This window comes from Lolium perenne, chromosome 5 (assembly GCF_019359855.2).
Source record: "Lolium perenne isolate Kyuss_39 chromosome 5, Kyuss_2.0, whole genome shotgun sequence".
Classification (NCBI taxonomy): domain Eukaryota; kingdom Viridiplantae; phylum Streptophyta; class Magnoliopsida; order Poales; family Poaceae; genus Lolium; species Lolium perenne.
Genome location: NC_067248.2, coordinates 8,299,718 through 8,314,288, shown reverse-complemented (window position 1 = coordinate 8,314,288; position 14,571 = coordinate 8,299,718). Strand labels below are relative to the sequence as shown.

The 14,571-nt window shown below is 43.3% G+C and overlaps 2 protein-coding genes across 4 annotated transcripts; both read right to left on the bottom strand.

The window, feature by feature from the left end:
* Nucleotides 1-2,279: 2,279 nt before the first annotated feature.
* Nucleotides 2,280-4,187, bottom strand: LOC139831396 (disease resistance protein RGA5-like). The gene has a single exon (XM_071820660.1). The coding sequence runs from the start codon at nucleotides 4,185-4,187 to the stop codon at nucleotides 2,280-2,282; it is 1,908 nt and encodes a 635-aa protein (XP_071676761.1).
* A 1,418-nt stretch (nucleotides 4,188-5,605) lies between these two features.
* LOC127299032 (disease resistance protein RGA5) lies at nucleotides 5,606-14,213 on the bottom strand. 3 transcript variants are annotated; one of them, XM_051328894.1, is made up of 10 exons: nucleotides 13,933-14,213; nucleotides 13,708-13,852; nucleotides 13,293-13,557; nucleotides 12,902-13,124; nucleotides 12,685-12,808; nucleotides 12,345-12,518; nucleotides 10,157-10,600; nucleotides 9,968-10,054; nucleotides 8,965-9,881; nucleotides 5,606-8,143 (listed from the first exon to the last, which is right to left on the bottom strand). In XM_051328894.1, exons 2-10 carry the CDS (start codon nucleotides 13,849-13,851, stop codon nucleotides 5,827-5,829), a joined length of 4,695 nt encoding a protein of 1,564 aa, XP_051184854.1. In that variant the 5' UTR covers nucleotide 13,852; nucleotides 13,933-14,213; the 3' UTR covers nucleotides 5,606-5,826. The 3 variants fall into 3 exon arrangements, with proteins under 3 accessions (XP_051184854.1, XP_051184857.1, XP_051184858.1); XM_051328897.1 differs by lacking the exon at nucleotides 12,345-12,518; XM_051328898.1 differs by lacking the exons at nucleotides 12,345-12,518; nucleotides 12,685-12,808; nucleotides 12,902-13,124; nucleotides 13,293-13,557.
* Nucleotides 14,214-14,571: the final 358 nt, after the last annotated feature.

Here is a 14,571-nt window from a genome sequence, read left to right as displayed (position 1 = left end):
TGGTCTCGAGGTAGAGCTTAGTCCCAATAATATTGATATCATCCACCTAATAATTTCAACAAAACCAACATCAAAGTAATGATCCAAAACCTTAGAAATCATGTACAAAAATCGCACGGCAATAATTCCTTTCCACACTGGTAGGTGCACGCCCCCGTCAATCAGTCCAAGCAGATGTTGGTGCCGGCGAGCCGCACTAACAGATCAGATCATTGCCCCTATGGAAAGATCAGATCGGCTGCCACAGTGAGATTAGAGCAGCTCCATTCCAGATCGGTCGGAAAGAAGCGTCAACTTTAAGGTAATGGAGCATAACGATGACCTTGTGGAAGCAGAGAAATTTGAAAACTAAAGCAAAACAATGTTTGTCGCTATTTTTGTGATTACGCAATGAAAATGACCAGGGAAATATAATGCTTCAGAAGCATGGTCTAATTCAAAAGTTACGAAACATATTCATATTAATATGCAAGGATTGAAAACAGAAGCAACAGCTTCGTTTATATGCAGCCTGCTACAATCTATGTAGAAGCAAACATATTTGAAAAGTTTAACCGTACAATGGTTGTCACTAATTTATCAGCATTAGTGAATATTTAACGAGAAACATGGTGAACTCAAAGCATAATACATGAGCGGTGCATCCAAGCAGAAAAATTAGCTTCCAAAACATGAATATTGTTAATGTCAATATATACATAGCTCTAAAACCTAGCAGATGCAAAATATGACCACATCTAGGTTACATGAATTGGCTTCTAAAATTTATTAAACAAATGCATATATACGGTAATAGGTGGATTTGATGCACATAAAAATTCAGAGAAAGGCACACATCAGGGGCCAAGTTTAGTTACTATCACCTTGCAGTATCTTTTTCAGGGATCTAGTGGGCTCCCGTAAGCAGTGGAGTCAGCCAATAACCCACTCATTCGATGGAAGTAGCCACCGATTTCCGTACGCACCTAATTCATCATCTTGTGGGATCTTCATGCCTGCAGAAGCACGAGACGATCAAGTAGAGGATGCAGCGTTGTGGAAGATCCAATGCGAGCAAGGCAAGCTGCGGAGGGGAGGGTAGCGGCGAGCCGAGCGGATGGGAGCGGCACAGTGTAGCTGGCGGAGGAAGCAAATCGGTATGGGATGGGACGTGGGGGAGGGGATGGGATCAGAGCGGCGATTAGGGGAGGAATATCCGGACATATCGTCGTCCATTAATGGCGTCGATCGAGAAAAAACAGCTTCAAGGCTAATCCCGTTCGATTCAGGACGCGATCGACGGTGGCGGGGAGTTCCGATATTTGGCTTCCTATCGGAAAATAGCCAAGGAGAATGTACAGGAGTAGTGAGACGAGAAAGAGATCACGAAGGGGAGACAAGAAGAATCCAGCGCTACTGTACCACGCGTTTACCGCGGCGGGATCCCCACTCCCAGGATGAAGTAGCAGCAGCTGCCTTCCCCGCCTCCACTGTCGAGGTCTCGAGGAGGTCGACACTCCTGCCAGGGATAAGAGATGAAGCGGCAGCAGCTTACCCCGCCGGCATCTCCGTGCCTGCCTACCGCCACCGAGGTCAGCCTCACAACACAGGCGGAGCGGGCCACGCGCAGGGGCGGGCGGGTGGCCAGCACGGATAGCGGAGCTCGCGCGAGCGCGGGGAGCATGGAGGGGCCAGCGTGTGAAACATCCAGGGCTGCCCACGGGCTGGCTGTACGCATTAATTGGGAAAGAAAGATCGATCTCGGTCCCCCGCGCAGCCGACCTCCTCGTCCTGCGCTCATTGCCACGACCCAATCCAGAACTGCTCGAGGGTCTCAAAAAAAATCCAGAACTGCTCGATTGTTCCGTGGTGGGGTGCACCACCGCTTTGACCGAACTAAATAACCACGTTCAGCAAGAAAAGGGAACGGGGGGAGATCGGTAACAATACACGGTACAAATCTGTTGCTGCCGGTAACCAGTCACCCGACCTCTGAAAAAAATCGAAGAAAAATAACCATGCAAGGGGATAGAAAAATAACACAACACCCGTCGCGCAGCGGATGGATGAGAAGGAACGAAAATTACTCATATACAGTAGCCAAATCAATATGAGATGCACTACACTGTTTAGCTTTTATATAGTGTATAATATAATATATATAACGCCCCAAGATGGACCGACGTGTCTACCATTGGAGGCGTGTCAGTATTAATGCTCATCCTACCATAATCTTCCAGCACCTCAATTAGTAGCCACAGGTTATCCTGGATCAATGCTGAAGTTTGAGATCCATTTGCCTACGGAGAAGCACCGCCATATTCTTCACAATCATAATATTCATCATCAACATCCCCGTCATCATCTTCACTATAATAATATTCATCATCATCATACTCGTCATAATCTTCACTATCATGATCTTCATAATCAACAACCTCGTCATCATCTTCACTACAACAAGAGTCTTCATCATTATCAGGAATAGCATCACATTTGTTATCGTCATAGAGTTCATTATCATCAAATATAATTTTGATGTCAGCATCAGGATAATGCGACTTAAATGCTCTCGTCAACATGGACCCGAACCTACATTTGTGGTATGAGATATAGCCAAATGAACGAAGGTAATTGAAGCTTTTATTCTCCATGTCATCCTCAAACATAACTATAGTGATTTTTTTAAGGGTTTCAGCTTGCAAGAGGCCGACGCCAACCGGTAGGAATCGGCGAGACATGTGGTAACGGAACCATATCTGAAGCTTCTCTAGCTTGGGCATAGCCCCGACTTCGAAGGTAAGTGACGTTTTTGGACAGGCGAAAAGCAGGTGCTTGAGTGATTGGAATATCCCGCTGTGGATGACTACACTTTCTTCCTTTTCACCTGGATTAGTACACACAGAGTAGTAGGCGAGTGAAGGCAACCCTGCAACGATAGTGATGCCATCAGCCACCTCACGCACAACAATAGTAAACTTGCAGAGGTTGCCGAGCTGACTAATCCACCCAGGGCACCTTTGAAAACTGAAGCAACTTAGATTGAGCTCCCGAATATTAGACCCCTGAGGGAACATTGAACTGCTCCAGACCCAGGCATCTAGTCTGCTCCAGTCCCAGGGATCTCTCATTGTAAGGATCCTGAGGCTGGCAGATAGCTTGCTGATAGAAGAGTGCAACGCAACCATACGCATATTGCCCTCTTTCTTCGATTGCTCATGCTGAGACGAAATGAACTCTATTTTTCTCAAGTTGATCAGTTCACCAAGGCCCTTGATATTGTCTACCGAACTTCCATGAAAACATACACCTTCTAGGGTGTGCAATGATTTCAACCTGTTGATCCCATCAGGCAGTGCAATACCAGCTCCGCCGTATCTGAGATGCCTTAACCAGGGCAAACTAACAATATCTGGTGGATAATTTTTCACTTCCATTCCTTTTAGATCTATTGTCTCCAATTGTTCTAGCCCTCCAATTTGATCAGGTAGGCTCACCTCACCACGCCATCCAACTTTTAAATACCTTAGGAGAAACAACCACCTGATGCCGTTGAGGTCTAGATCACTCCAACTTTCAAGGTGTAGAACTCTGACATACTTGTACTTCAGAAAGTCAGGCAAAAGTGAGCTTTGGAAAAGTAAGACTGAGCGAACATGTGATAGTGACCCTTTGATTGTTTCAAGAACTCTACTATCCTCTTTATCATTGTGCTGGACTGAGACTCGACGGATCTGCCCTGACACATCTTTCAAACCATCAATTACATGAATAAAATTCATTTCACTTGACTTAGATCTTATAAGCTCAAGAATTATGTCGTGTACACTGCAAGACAACACTTCATCATTGTAGCGGTCTATCTTCCCAGGTTCAATCAAACACATGTCGATGAGCGCTTTGAAGTTTTTTTCAGCAACATCCTCTGCATCTAGCAGACCCTTTCTAGTCACGAAACCTTCAGCAACCCATTGCCTCAACAAATCCTTTTTATCTATTTCGCGATCCTCTGGATACATGCAAACATAAATGAGACATGTCTTGAGATCACCAGGAAGACGTATGTAGCTAAGATCCAATATTTTCTTCATATTTTCAAGAGCAGTTATTCCTTCGGTCAGAGCATGCAAAGATTTCCATATATACTCCCAGGTTGTGTCTTCCTCGCCAGCCAAAAGGCCTGCTATGCTATTAATAGCAAGTGGCATACCGCCACATCTTTTCAGAATATATTTTGAAATCTCTTGTTTCCGAACTGTATCAGGGAACAAAATTTCAGGACCAAATGCTCTTCTAATGAATAGTCTTCTTGACTCTTCGTCACTGAGTGGTTTGATCCTATACACATATTTGCTTGCAATCTCGCAAGGGTTCCGGCCCGAGTCGCCCTGGAGGGGGACGACCCAAGCCTTTCAAATAAGATGTGGTATCACTAGATATGTTCTCGAGAAACATGGTGAACTCAAAGCATACTTGAAATCTGGCACAACATGAGCGGTGCATCCAAGCAGAAAAACTAGTTTCCGAAACATGAATATTGTTAATGTCAATATATACATAGCTCTAAAACCTAGCAGATGCAAAATATGACCACATCTAGGTTACATGAATTGGCTTCTAAAATTTATTAAACAAATGCATATATACGGCAATAGGTGGATTTGATGCACATAAAAATTCAGAAAAAGGCACACATCAGGGGCCAAGTTTAGTTACTATCACCTTGCAGTATCTTTTTCAGGGATCTAGTGGGCTCCCGTAAGCAGTGGAGTCAGCCAATAACCCACTCATTCGATGGAAGTAGCCACCAGATTTCCGTACACACCTAATTCCTCATCTAATCTCAAAAAAAAAAAAAAAAAACCTAATTCCTCATCTTGTGGGGTCTTCATGCCTGCAGAAGCACAAGAGGATCAAGTAGAGGATGCAGCGTTGTGGAAGATCCAATGCGAGCAAGGCAAGCTGCGGACAGGAGGCCGGTGCGCCCGCCCGCATCACCGTGCCTGCCTGCCGGCTACCGCCACCGAGGTCAGCCTCACAGCACAGGCGGCGCGGGCCACGCGCAGGGGCGGGCGGGTGGCCAGCACGCAGAGCGGAGCTCGCGCGGGCGCGGCAGCCCATGTCAGGACTCTGGCGGCCGAGCGCGGGGCGCATGGAATGGCCAGCGTGAGAAACATCCAGGGCCAGAGGTGATGCCCACGGGCTGGCTGTACGCATTAATTGGGAAAGAAAGATCGATCTCAGGTGTGGTGGCGTTGGGTGGAGAGAGGAGACCAGAGGCGCGCCATTGGGACGACCAATGGAAAGATCGCGATCAGGAAAAGCTCCTAGGGGAGGTGGAGATAGCGGGGAATACTCAAGAGAGACATTCGCTGGACCGTTGCCTCATTGCCACGACCCAGTCCAGAACTGCTCGATTGTTCCGTGGTGGGGTGCACCACCACTTTGATCAAACTAAATAACCACGTTCAGCAAGAAAAGGGAACCGGGAGGAGATCGCTAACAATACACGGTACAAATCTGTTGCTGCCGGTAACCAGTCACCCGATCTCTCAAAAAAATCGAAGAAAAATAACCATGGAAGGGGATAGAAAAATAACACAACGCCCGTCGCTCGACGGATGGATGAAAAGGAACGAAAATTACTCATCTACAGTAGCCAAATCAATATGAGATGCACTACACTGTTTAGCTTTTATATATAGTGTATAACACAGCAAGATGGACCGACGTGTCTACCATTGGAGGCGTGTCAGTATTAATGCTCATCCTACCAGAATCGTCCAGCGCCTCAATTAGTAGCCAGTAGCCACAGTGGATCGATGCTGAAGTTTGAGATCCATTTGCCTACGGAGAAGCACCGCCATATTCTTCACAATCATAATATTCATCTTCATCTTCACTATCATAATCTTTTTTTTTCGAGAATTCACTATCATAATCTTCATCATCAACATCCTCGTCATCATCTTCACTATCATAATCCTTTTTTTTCAAGAATTCACTATCATAATCTTCATCATCAACATCCTCGTCATCATCTTCACTATCATGATCTTCATAATCAACAACCTCGTCATCATCTTCACTACAACAAGAGTCTTCATCATTATCAGGAATAGCATCACATTTGTTATCGTCATAGAGTTCATTATCATCAAATATAATTTTGATGTCAGCATCAGGATAATGCGACTTAAATGCTCTCGTCAACATGGACCCGAACCTACATTTGTGGTATGAGATATAGCCAAATGAACGAAGGTAATTGAAGCTTTTATTCTCCATGTCATCCTCAAACATAACTATAGTGATTTTTTTAAGGGTTTCAGCTTGCAAGAGGCCGACGCCAACCGGTAGGAATCGGCGAGACATGTGGTAACGGAACCATATCTGAAGCTTCTCTAGCTTGGGCATAGCCCCGACTTCGAATGTAAGTGACGTTTTTGGACAGGCGAAAAGCAGGTGCTTGAGTGATTGGAATATCCCGCTGTGGATGACTACACTTTCTTCCTTTTCACCTGGATTAGTACTCACAACAGAGTAGTAGGCGAGTGAAGGCAACCCTGCAACGATAGTGATGCCATCAGCCACCTCACGCACATAAATAGTAAACTTGCAGAGGTTGCCGAGCTGACTAATCCACCCAGGGCACCTTTGAAGAATGCAGAAACTTAGATTGAGCTCCCGAATATTAGACACCCGAGGGAACATTGAACTGCTCCAGCCACAGGCATCTAGTCTACTCCAGTTCCAGTCATCCAGTCTGAACCCTGTTCTCACTGTAAGGATCCTGAGGCTGGTAGATAGCTTGCTGATAGAAGAGTGCAACGCAACCATACGCATATTGAACGATTTATTCAATAGTTTATGCTCAGACGAAATGAACTCTAGTTTTCTCAAGTTGATCAGTTCACCAAGGCCCTTGATATTGTCTACCGAACTTCGATGAAAACATACACCTTCTAGGGTGTGCAATGATTTCAACCTGTCGATCCCGTCAGGCAGTACACTACCACGTCTGCCATAACTGAGATGCCTTAACCAGGGCAAACTAACAATATCTGGTGGATAATTTTTCTCTTGTATTCCTTCTAGATCTATTGTCTCCAATTGTTGTAGCCCTCCAATTTGATCAGGTAGGTTCACCACAGATGACCCAAGATTTTGAACTTTTAAATACCTTAGAAGAAACAACCACCTGATGCCGTTGAGGTCTAGGCCCTCTAGATAACTCCAATTTTCAAGGTATAGAACTCTGACATACTTGTACTTCAGAAAGTCAGCCCAAAGTGAGCCTCGGTAAAGTAAGACTGAGCGAGCATGTGATAGTGACCCTTTGATTGTTTCAAGAACTCTACTATCCTCTTTATCATTGTGCTGGACTGAGACTCGACGGATCTGCCCTGACACATCTTTCAAACCATCAATTACATGAATAAAATTCATTTCACTTGACTTAGATCTTATAAGCTCAAGAATTATATCGTGTACACTGCAAGACAACACTTCATCATTGTAGCGGTCTATCTTCCCAGGTTCAATCAAACACATGTTGATGAGCGCTTTGAAGTTGTTTTCAGCAACATCCTCTGCATCTAGCAGACCCTTTCTAGTCACGAAACCTTCAGCTACCCATTGCCTCAACAAATCCTTTTTATCTATTTCGCGATCCTCTGGATACATGCAAACATAAATGAGACATGTCTTGAGATCACCAGGAAGACATGTGTAGCTAAGATCCAATATTTTCTTCATATTTTCGAGAGCAGTTATTCCTTTGGTCAGAGCATGCAAAGATTTCCATATATACTCCCAGGTTGTGTCTTTCTCACCAGCCAAAAGGCTTGCTATGCTATTAATAGCAAGTGGCATACCACCACATTTTTTCAGAATATATTTTGAAATCTCTTGTTTCCGAACTGTATCAGGGAACAAAATTTCAGGACCAAATGCTCTTATAATGAATAGTCTTCTTGACTCTTCGTCATTGAGTGGTTTGATCCTATACACATATTTGCTTGCATTCTCGCAACAGGCAAGAGCAACATCATGGTTCCTTGTTGTTGTTATCACTCTACTGCCATGTTTGTTTCTTGGAAATGCATAATTAATAAAATACCATGCCGTGGAGTCCCATATATCATCAATTACTATGAAGTATCTACAAAAAACGTGAAACAACAAAGGCATATTGAATCTTAGTACAATTAGGAGAGCGCCATTTAAAATTTTATGTCTATGTAAAAAATATCCATAACATGTGGATGCATTTCAATACCTCCTAAAAATATGTCTAACCTACAAAATATTCATTCCATATTGCTGTGGGCTGTGAGCAACCCTATATCCATGCTACTAATATATTTATACAAGCGTCATACAATTGCATTATTGCAAATGTCTTTGCTATAGCTATCCCATAGCGAGGGTGTGCATTGTGGACTTGTCTTAATAAAATTTACAGGCAGCTCAAAATGAGAAGCAGCCCCAAAAGATTCTCTCATTCGATTGGTCATTAGAACCGACTAGAATAATAGCTTTATTGCAGTAAGTTTCTCCACCAAACTGACAATAGCATGCCCTCAGTTTGGTCCACAAAACTAGGAGGAGAAGGGCCCCAGATAATTCTACATACAGTCCAATATTGGTATCATAAGTCTAGCCCAGAAAACGTGAAAATGTTGTATTATTTAACAAGATATCTTTTCAGGTGCAAAACTGTGTTATCCAAACTACAAATGGACTTTCACTGGGGAATCAACACTTGAAATTTATTCGTTTGATTATGTAGACAAGCATACATGGATGGGACTTAGGACAAAGTAAATATTGAATTTGAAGTGTTTGATTGCTTCATCCTTTTTTTTCTGAACTGGATTGCTTAATCCTTGGTGACATACGGGTCCAATTCTAATCTGGGGGGGGGGGGGGGGGGGGGGTGTACCACTTATCCTTTATAATTTTTTTAATTTTTGGGGGTACCTCTTATCCTTGAGAATTTCTTTAATTTTTTCTATGAGTTCCCCGACATCCAAGTTCTCTGCTTTGAAATATTCTACAAATTTATCGAGAATGTCTTTCAAAACTGTCTTCACGTCTGGATTCTGACCCACTGAAACAAAAGCTTTAGGACAGTATGCTTTCATCTTGTCATACACTGCCTTGACAAGTGTGGTCTTGCCCAACCCTCCCATTCCGACGATAGAGATTATCCTCAGATTTTGCTTTGATGCATCACCATCCTCCTCAAGTAGCCTTATCAGCTCATCTCTCGGCGCTTTGATGCCAATGAGTCGTTCTTTATGTTCGTATATAGCTGAAATCCGAAGGTTAGTTGTAGCTTTGATAGATGCATTGGCTACAACATTTTTGATATATTTATTTTTCCTGTCAGCCACAGCCTGAACTTTGCCCTTGATGTCTCTGATCACATCACCAATCTGCTGGTAAGTCGGCGTGCCATTCTGCAACAGCTCTACACTCTCATGCATAATCTCTCTGAAGCCACTGCTACTGGAGTCAGGATCGACGTGCACCATGAAGCTATCAATCATATCCTCTGTGTTATATGACAGCTCCCGCACTTCGTCAATGAAAAACTTGGCCCGGACAACATTTTCCAGCTCGGGGAGGTCTAGGTGAATCATCACCAGATCTACCGATAAAGACTCGATATCACTCTTGATGCTCATATCTAGACTGTAGTCCTCTGTGACGAGCTTGCCCAGCTTGTCGAGCAGGCTACCCATAGCCCCGCTTGTAACATCCACGGCTCGGTCACTCTCGCCCCCTAGGTATTTCATGTTTGTAGGATAATTGCGTGAAAAGCTTTGTGGAGGGTAAAAATTGTGCTGATTTGTTTGCTTGGTACATTGTCCTTGAACTCTTGAACTGATGTCCTATGCATAACAACGATATACATAGATTAACATATAAGTCATTTCATCAATATTGATTGTTGGATTATCGATCTGACTAAGCTTACCATGGAATCTGTCTCTTCTTTTTCTCTGCTACCAAGTTTGTTTTTGCCCTTTCCGGAAGCAAACTCAACAATCTCTCTCTTCTTTGCCTGGGAGCATACAAATTTATGCGTCAAGAAACAGTCTAGGAGAAAGGGACAGAAGACCCATACAATGATACAAACACATTAAGACGGATCACATTTGATCACCTTGGGGACTTCCTCAGCTGACATGTTGGTGTCTTCCCTCGAAAGTTTCAGGGGCTTCATAGGCTCATATGCAACCACCAGGTTCACGTCATCAACAACTTCACCGGCCTCTTCGAACATGCGTTGTGTGATATCTTCATCCATCAGAACCTGGCTCACTTTCATACTCTTCACGATGAACTTGTCGGCATCGCTTCCGGTTGCACTGTTATCTCGTGGTTGCACTGTTATCTTCACAGTGCACTTCGCTTCTGGTTGCACAATGCCTTTTTCTGGTAGTGCGATGTACCTTAGGCTTGGCAGTTCAATGTTGAAGGCAATGCAATTACGGGTGCCATTGGTCAGCTCAACTGAGCGTGATGTCTTGTTCTTCAGCTCAGAAGGTAGCAGCAGTTCGAGTGGCTTAATCCCTAGCATGTCATCTTCACTGAAGTGAGGACTTATCTGCAAAAAGAAAGCTAGATGTCATGTGTTTAGATGATGATGTATATTCTCTCAATTTTATAAGTTGCATTTGTACGAAGGCAAAAAAATTTAAATGTATTTAAGCTAAACCTGTATGTTTACACTCCACGTTTATGGAGGCAAAAGATCAATGGTGAATGCAATTCATGTCAACCAAGTGATATGTGAGGATAAGATATGGTATCAGACATAAGTTGGTGATGCATAAATTTTTAGATCACATAGAAACAAGATTACATAGGCAAACCCCATCAAACATCACATGTTGTTCCTGCTCTTACGGATCAACTAGAGAACTAGGAGCAGAACATGTTTGGGCCTCAGACAGGAGTATAATTGATAAAACAACAACATGAAAGCTTTTTCCCAAAAAAGTTGGGGTAGGCTAAGTCTAAACCCCTTTGACTCCAAAGTCTGCCTCCATATCTCTAACTTCCTATTCAAGCCGGACCTAGTTTCATCTACTAGCACCACATCATCAGCAAAGAGCATACACCAAGTCGCCTATGTAGTCGATGTAGTCGATCTCCCGGGCATAAAACTCGAATTGGTTTTTAGTGACATCCGTCACTCTCCTCAAGCGATGCTCGATGATTCTCTCCCAAAGTTTCATAGTAAGCTTATGAGCCATACTATGAAACTTTGGAAGAGAATAATCGAGCATCTCTTGAAGAGAGTGGCGAATGTCACTAAAACCAATTTGGTTTTATGCCCGGGAGATCAACTATAGAGGCGATTTTCTTACTTCGCCAACTTATGGAGAGATATAGAGAGCGGAAGAAGGACCTACATATGGTCTTCATCGACTTGGAGAAGGCGTATGACAAGATACCAAGGACGGTCATGTGGTGGGCACTGGAGAAACACAAGATTCCAACAAAGTACATTACCCTCATCAGAGATATGTACGATCGTGTTGTGACAAGTGCTCGGCGCAGGTGATAGTGAGACCGATACCTTCCCAATCATGATAGGGCTACATCAAGGTCAGCCTTGAGCCCATGCATGTTTTCCTTGGTGATGGATGAGGTGACCAAGGATATACAAGGAGATATTCCTTGGTGTATGCTCTTTGTTGGTGATGTGGTGCTAGTAGATGAAACTCGGGCCGGCTTGAATAGGAAGTTAGAGATATGGAGGCAGACTTTGGAGTCAAAGGGGTTTAGACTTAGCAGGACCAAGACTGAGTACATGCGATGCGACTTTAGTGGTGTTGGTGGCGAAGACGGAGATGTCAGTTTAGAAGGGAAGATAGTGCCCAAGAGGGACACCTTCCGTTACTTGGGATCAATGCTGCAAAGCAATGGTGTCCTGTGGCAAACATCCTCATCGTATCACCATTGCTTTCTAGCATCGATCCCAAGTATCGGAAGGTGTCCCTCTTAGGCACTATTTTTCCTTCTAAACAAAATCTCCGTTTTCGCACCTAACACCACTAAAGTCGCATCACAAGTACTCGGTCTTGGTTCTCCTAATTCTAAACCCCTTTGATTCCAAATTCTGCTTCCATAGCTCTAACTTCTTATTTACGCCAACCCTGATTAGCTAACCTATGTATTTGAATCTGGAACCAAATTACCACACCCTTTAAGTTGACTAATTGATTGTTCCACACTTAATTAGCTCTTTGATCTCAATGATTAATGTTGTTTTCTCCTTTGACTTCCAATGATGTATCCCTTTCCACGGTTTGATTACAAGGTATTTTAACTAGCTAGCTTACCTGGCCATGTATGCTTTCTGATTGTTCCAGAAAGAGGATTATATTTGATATTGTGGGTCTATATTTCTGTGTTTGTTCCCTGCAGCGTCCCGCTATGTCGATGCATCTAGTTATTTGCTGGTATTGTAGTTGCGTCGGTGGCTTATTCCACCTGTGTCTCCACCTTCGAAGTACCTAAATTTAACGAATGATTATTGTTTGTGATAATCCCAGAATCTTACAGTGTAAACTATCTCCATTAAGAAACATGTTGTTTCTATTAGATATGCCACTCAGTAGGATAGTATGCATATTAAAGTGTTGTATTCTTGTGCTAAAAAGTTAGAGAAATTACTCTTACCTTATGTTCGTTAGGGATATCCGTACACCCTGTTACTAATTGTATGATTATGGCACCCAAACTATATATATCACATGCGAGTGTAGTTTCGCTATGGTCCCTGTATTCTGGAGCCAAATATCCTCTGCACCAAAATATGATAGTGTGATGCATTATGACACAGGTAAATGTAGGGATGTGATGATAGAAAGTATGGTTCTTCCAATCCATAGCTTACTCTGTGCCATAACATTTACCGACAGTGTGCGAGTTTTCATTTGGTCTTGACAAACCGAAATCCGTGATTTTGGGAATATATTTGTCATCTTGATTATGTAATAATATGTTTGCCGGTTTAAGATCCATATGAATAATCTTTTCCCCGTGAAGATAACGCAGGCCCTCGCAAATACCGATGATTATTTCATAACGTGTTTCCCAGTCAAGTCCTCTCAATTCATCTGCAGAAGAATATACGGTCCCAAGAATATATACATAAAAACAAAGGAGATATGTTAAACTTCGTGCCCAGCAATGATAAAACATTCTGATTTCAATTCTGTCCCTAAATGTTATTGACCCTGAGTTTAAATTGAGCACTAGCAAAGAAAACAAGTTAAACATTGTACCGGTAATATGTTTATCAAGGCTTCCGTTGCTGATGTACTCGAGGCAGAGCAATCTTTCTAATACGCTGGCCAAGATCAATTTTCCTGACCCATCCTGTTTTATTAGTTTTTGATATTCATGAGAACAGAACCCAAGAAAGCGGATTACATTTTCATGACTAATCTTCATCAGACTGGTAAGCTCACGACGAAATAGTTTGTCATCAATTGTGTGTACACTTATATGGATCTTTTTCACAGCAACAATCCGTTCTCCAAGTACACCCTGTTGGTCAGCATTAAAATGATTGTTAGCTCTAAAAACTAAACTAGGGTGTGTCCAAGTTCTGCTTCCACCAGTGGTACAGGTTAAAGTGATATTTTGGTGGGCACGAGATCTTTAAAAGTAATAATACTGTAAAATGCCAAACTGTACCCTGTAAACCTCTCCAAATGCTCCCTTGCCAATTATTCTGTCACTGGAGAAATTTCCCGTGATTTTCTGCAACAGTGCTAATGGAAGATCCTTCGGGTCCTCGGCTCCGTCAAGTATACGCTTCAGCACATCTTCGTCCTCCATTCTAGGTGTGAGCATGGAAGGATTAGGTAGTCAGTTTGAGACAGACAGGTTTGCAGGAATTCATAATTAGGAAACGCTTACCTCCTGGAAATATAGCCAGGCCTTCTTGCAGTCAACGATGAGGAGAGATGGAGGAATTTGGTCTTGCGCCACTGCCCGCCTGCCCCTCCCTAGATCTGTCGATACTGTGAGCTCAGATGGCCAGGGTGAAGGGAGGAGGGGTGGAGGATAAGCGGCTCCGGCAGCGAGGGTGAAGGGATGGGAGGCGCTCGGGCGGTGGGCGTTGACGGCAAAGACGGGGACAGCGAGAAGAGAGGGCGCAGTTTGATCGAACGGAAACTCTGAAGCAGAGAAAAGCAAGTTCCAAACAAGTTTACTCTTATATTTGTTTTTTCAGGGAAATTGGATCCATCCAATTCTCTAAGGGCATGAACAATGGGATGACGTCAGCCTTCCCTTAGAACCGCCACGTAAGATATTTGCTGAGTTGGAGGAGAGAGAATAGAAAAAGAGAAGGTTGCCTTCCCTTAACTAAGGGATGATCCCTTAGAAAATAAGAGAAGACAATTTGCTCCATTGTACCACATGTCTTCCCTTAGCAGCCTATTTTCCTACCAAAATTAATTGATTTCCATTAATTGCAAGAGATTGTTGGGGGGATAACCCCCGGTATGCCAAAGGCATGCCAAACCGGATGGTTTAAGCCATCAAGATACCGGT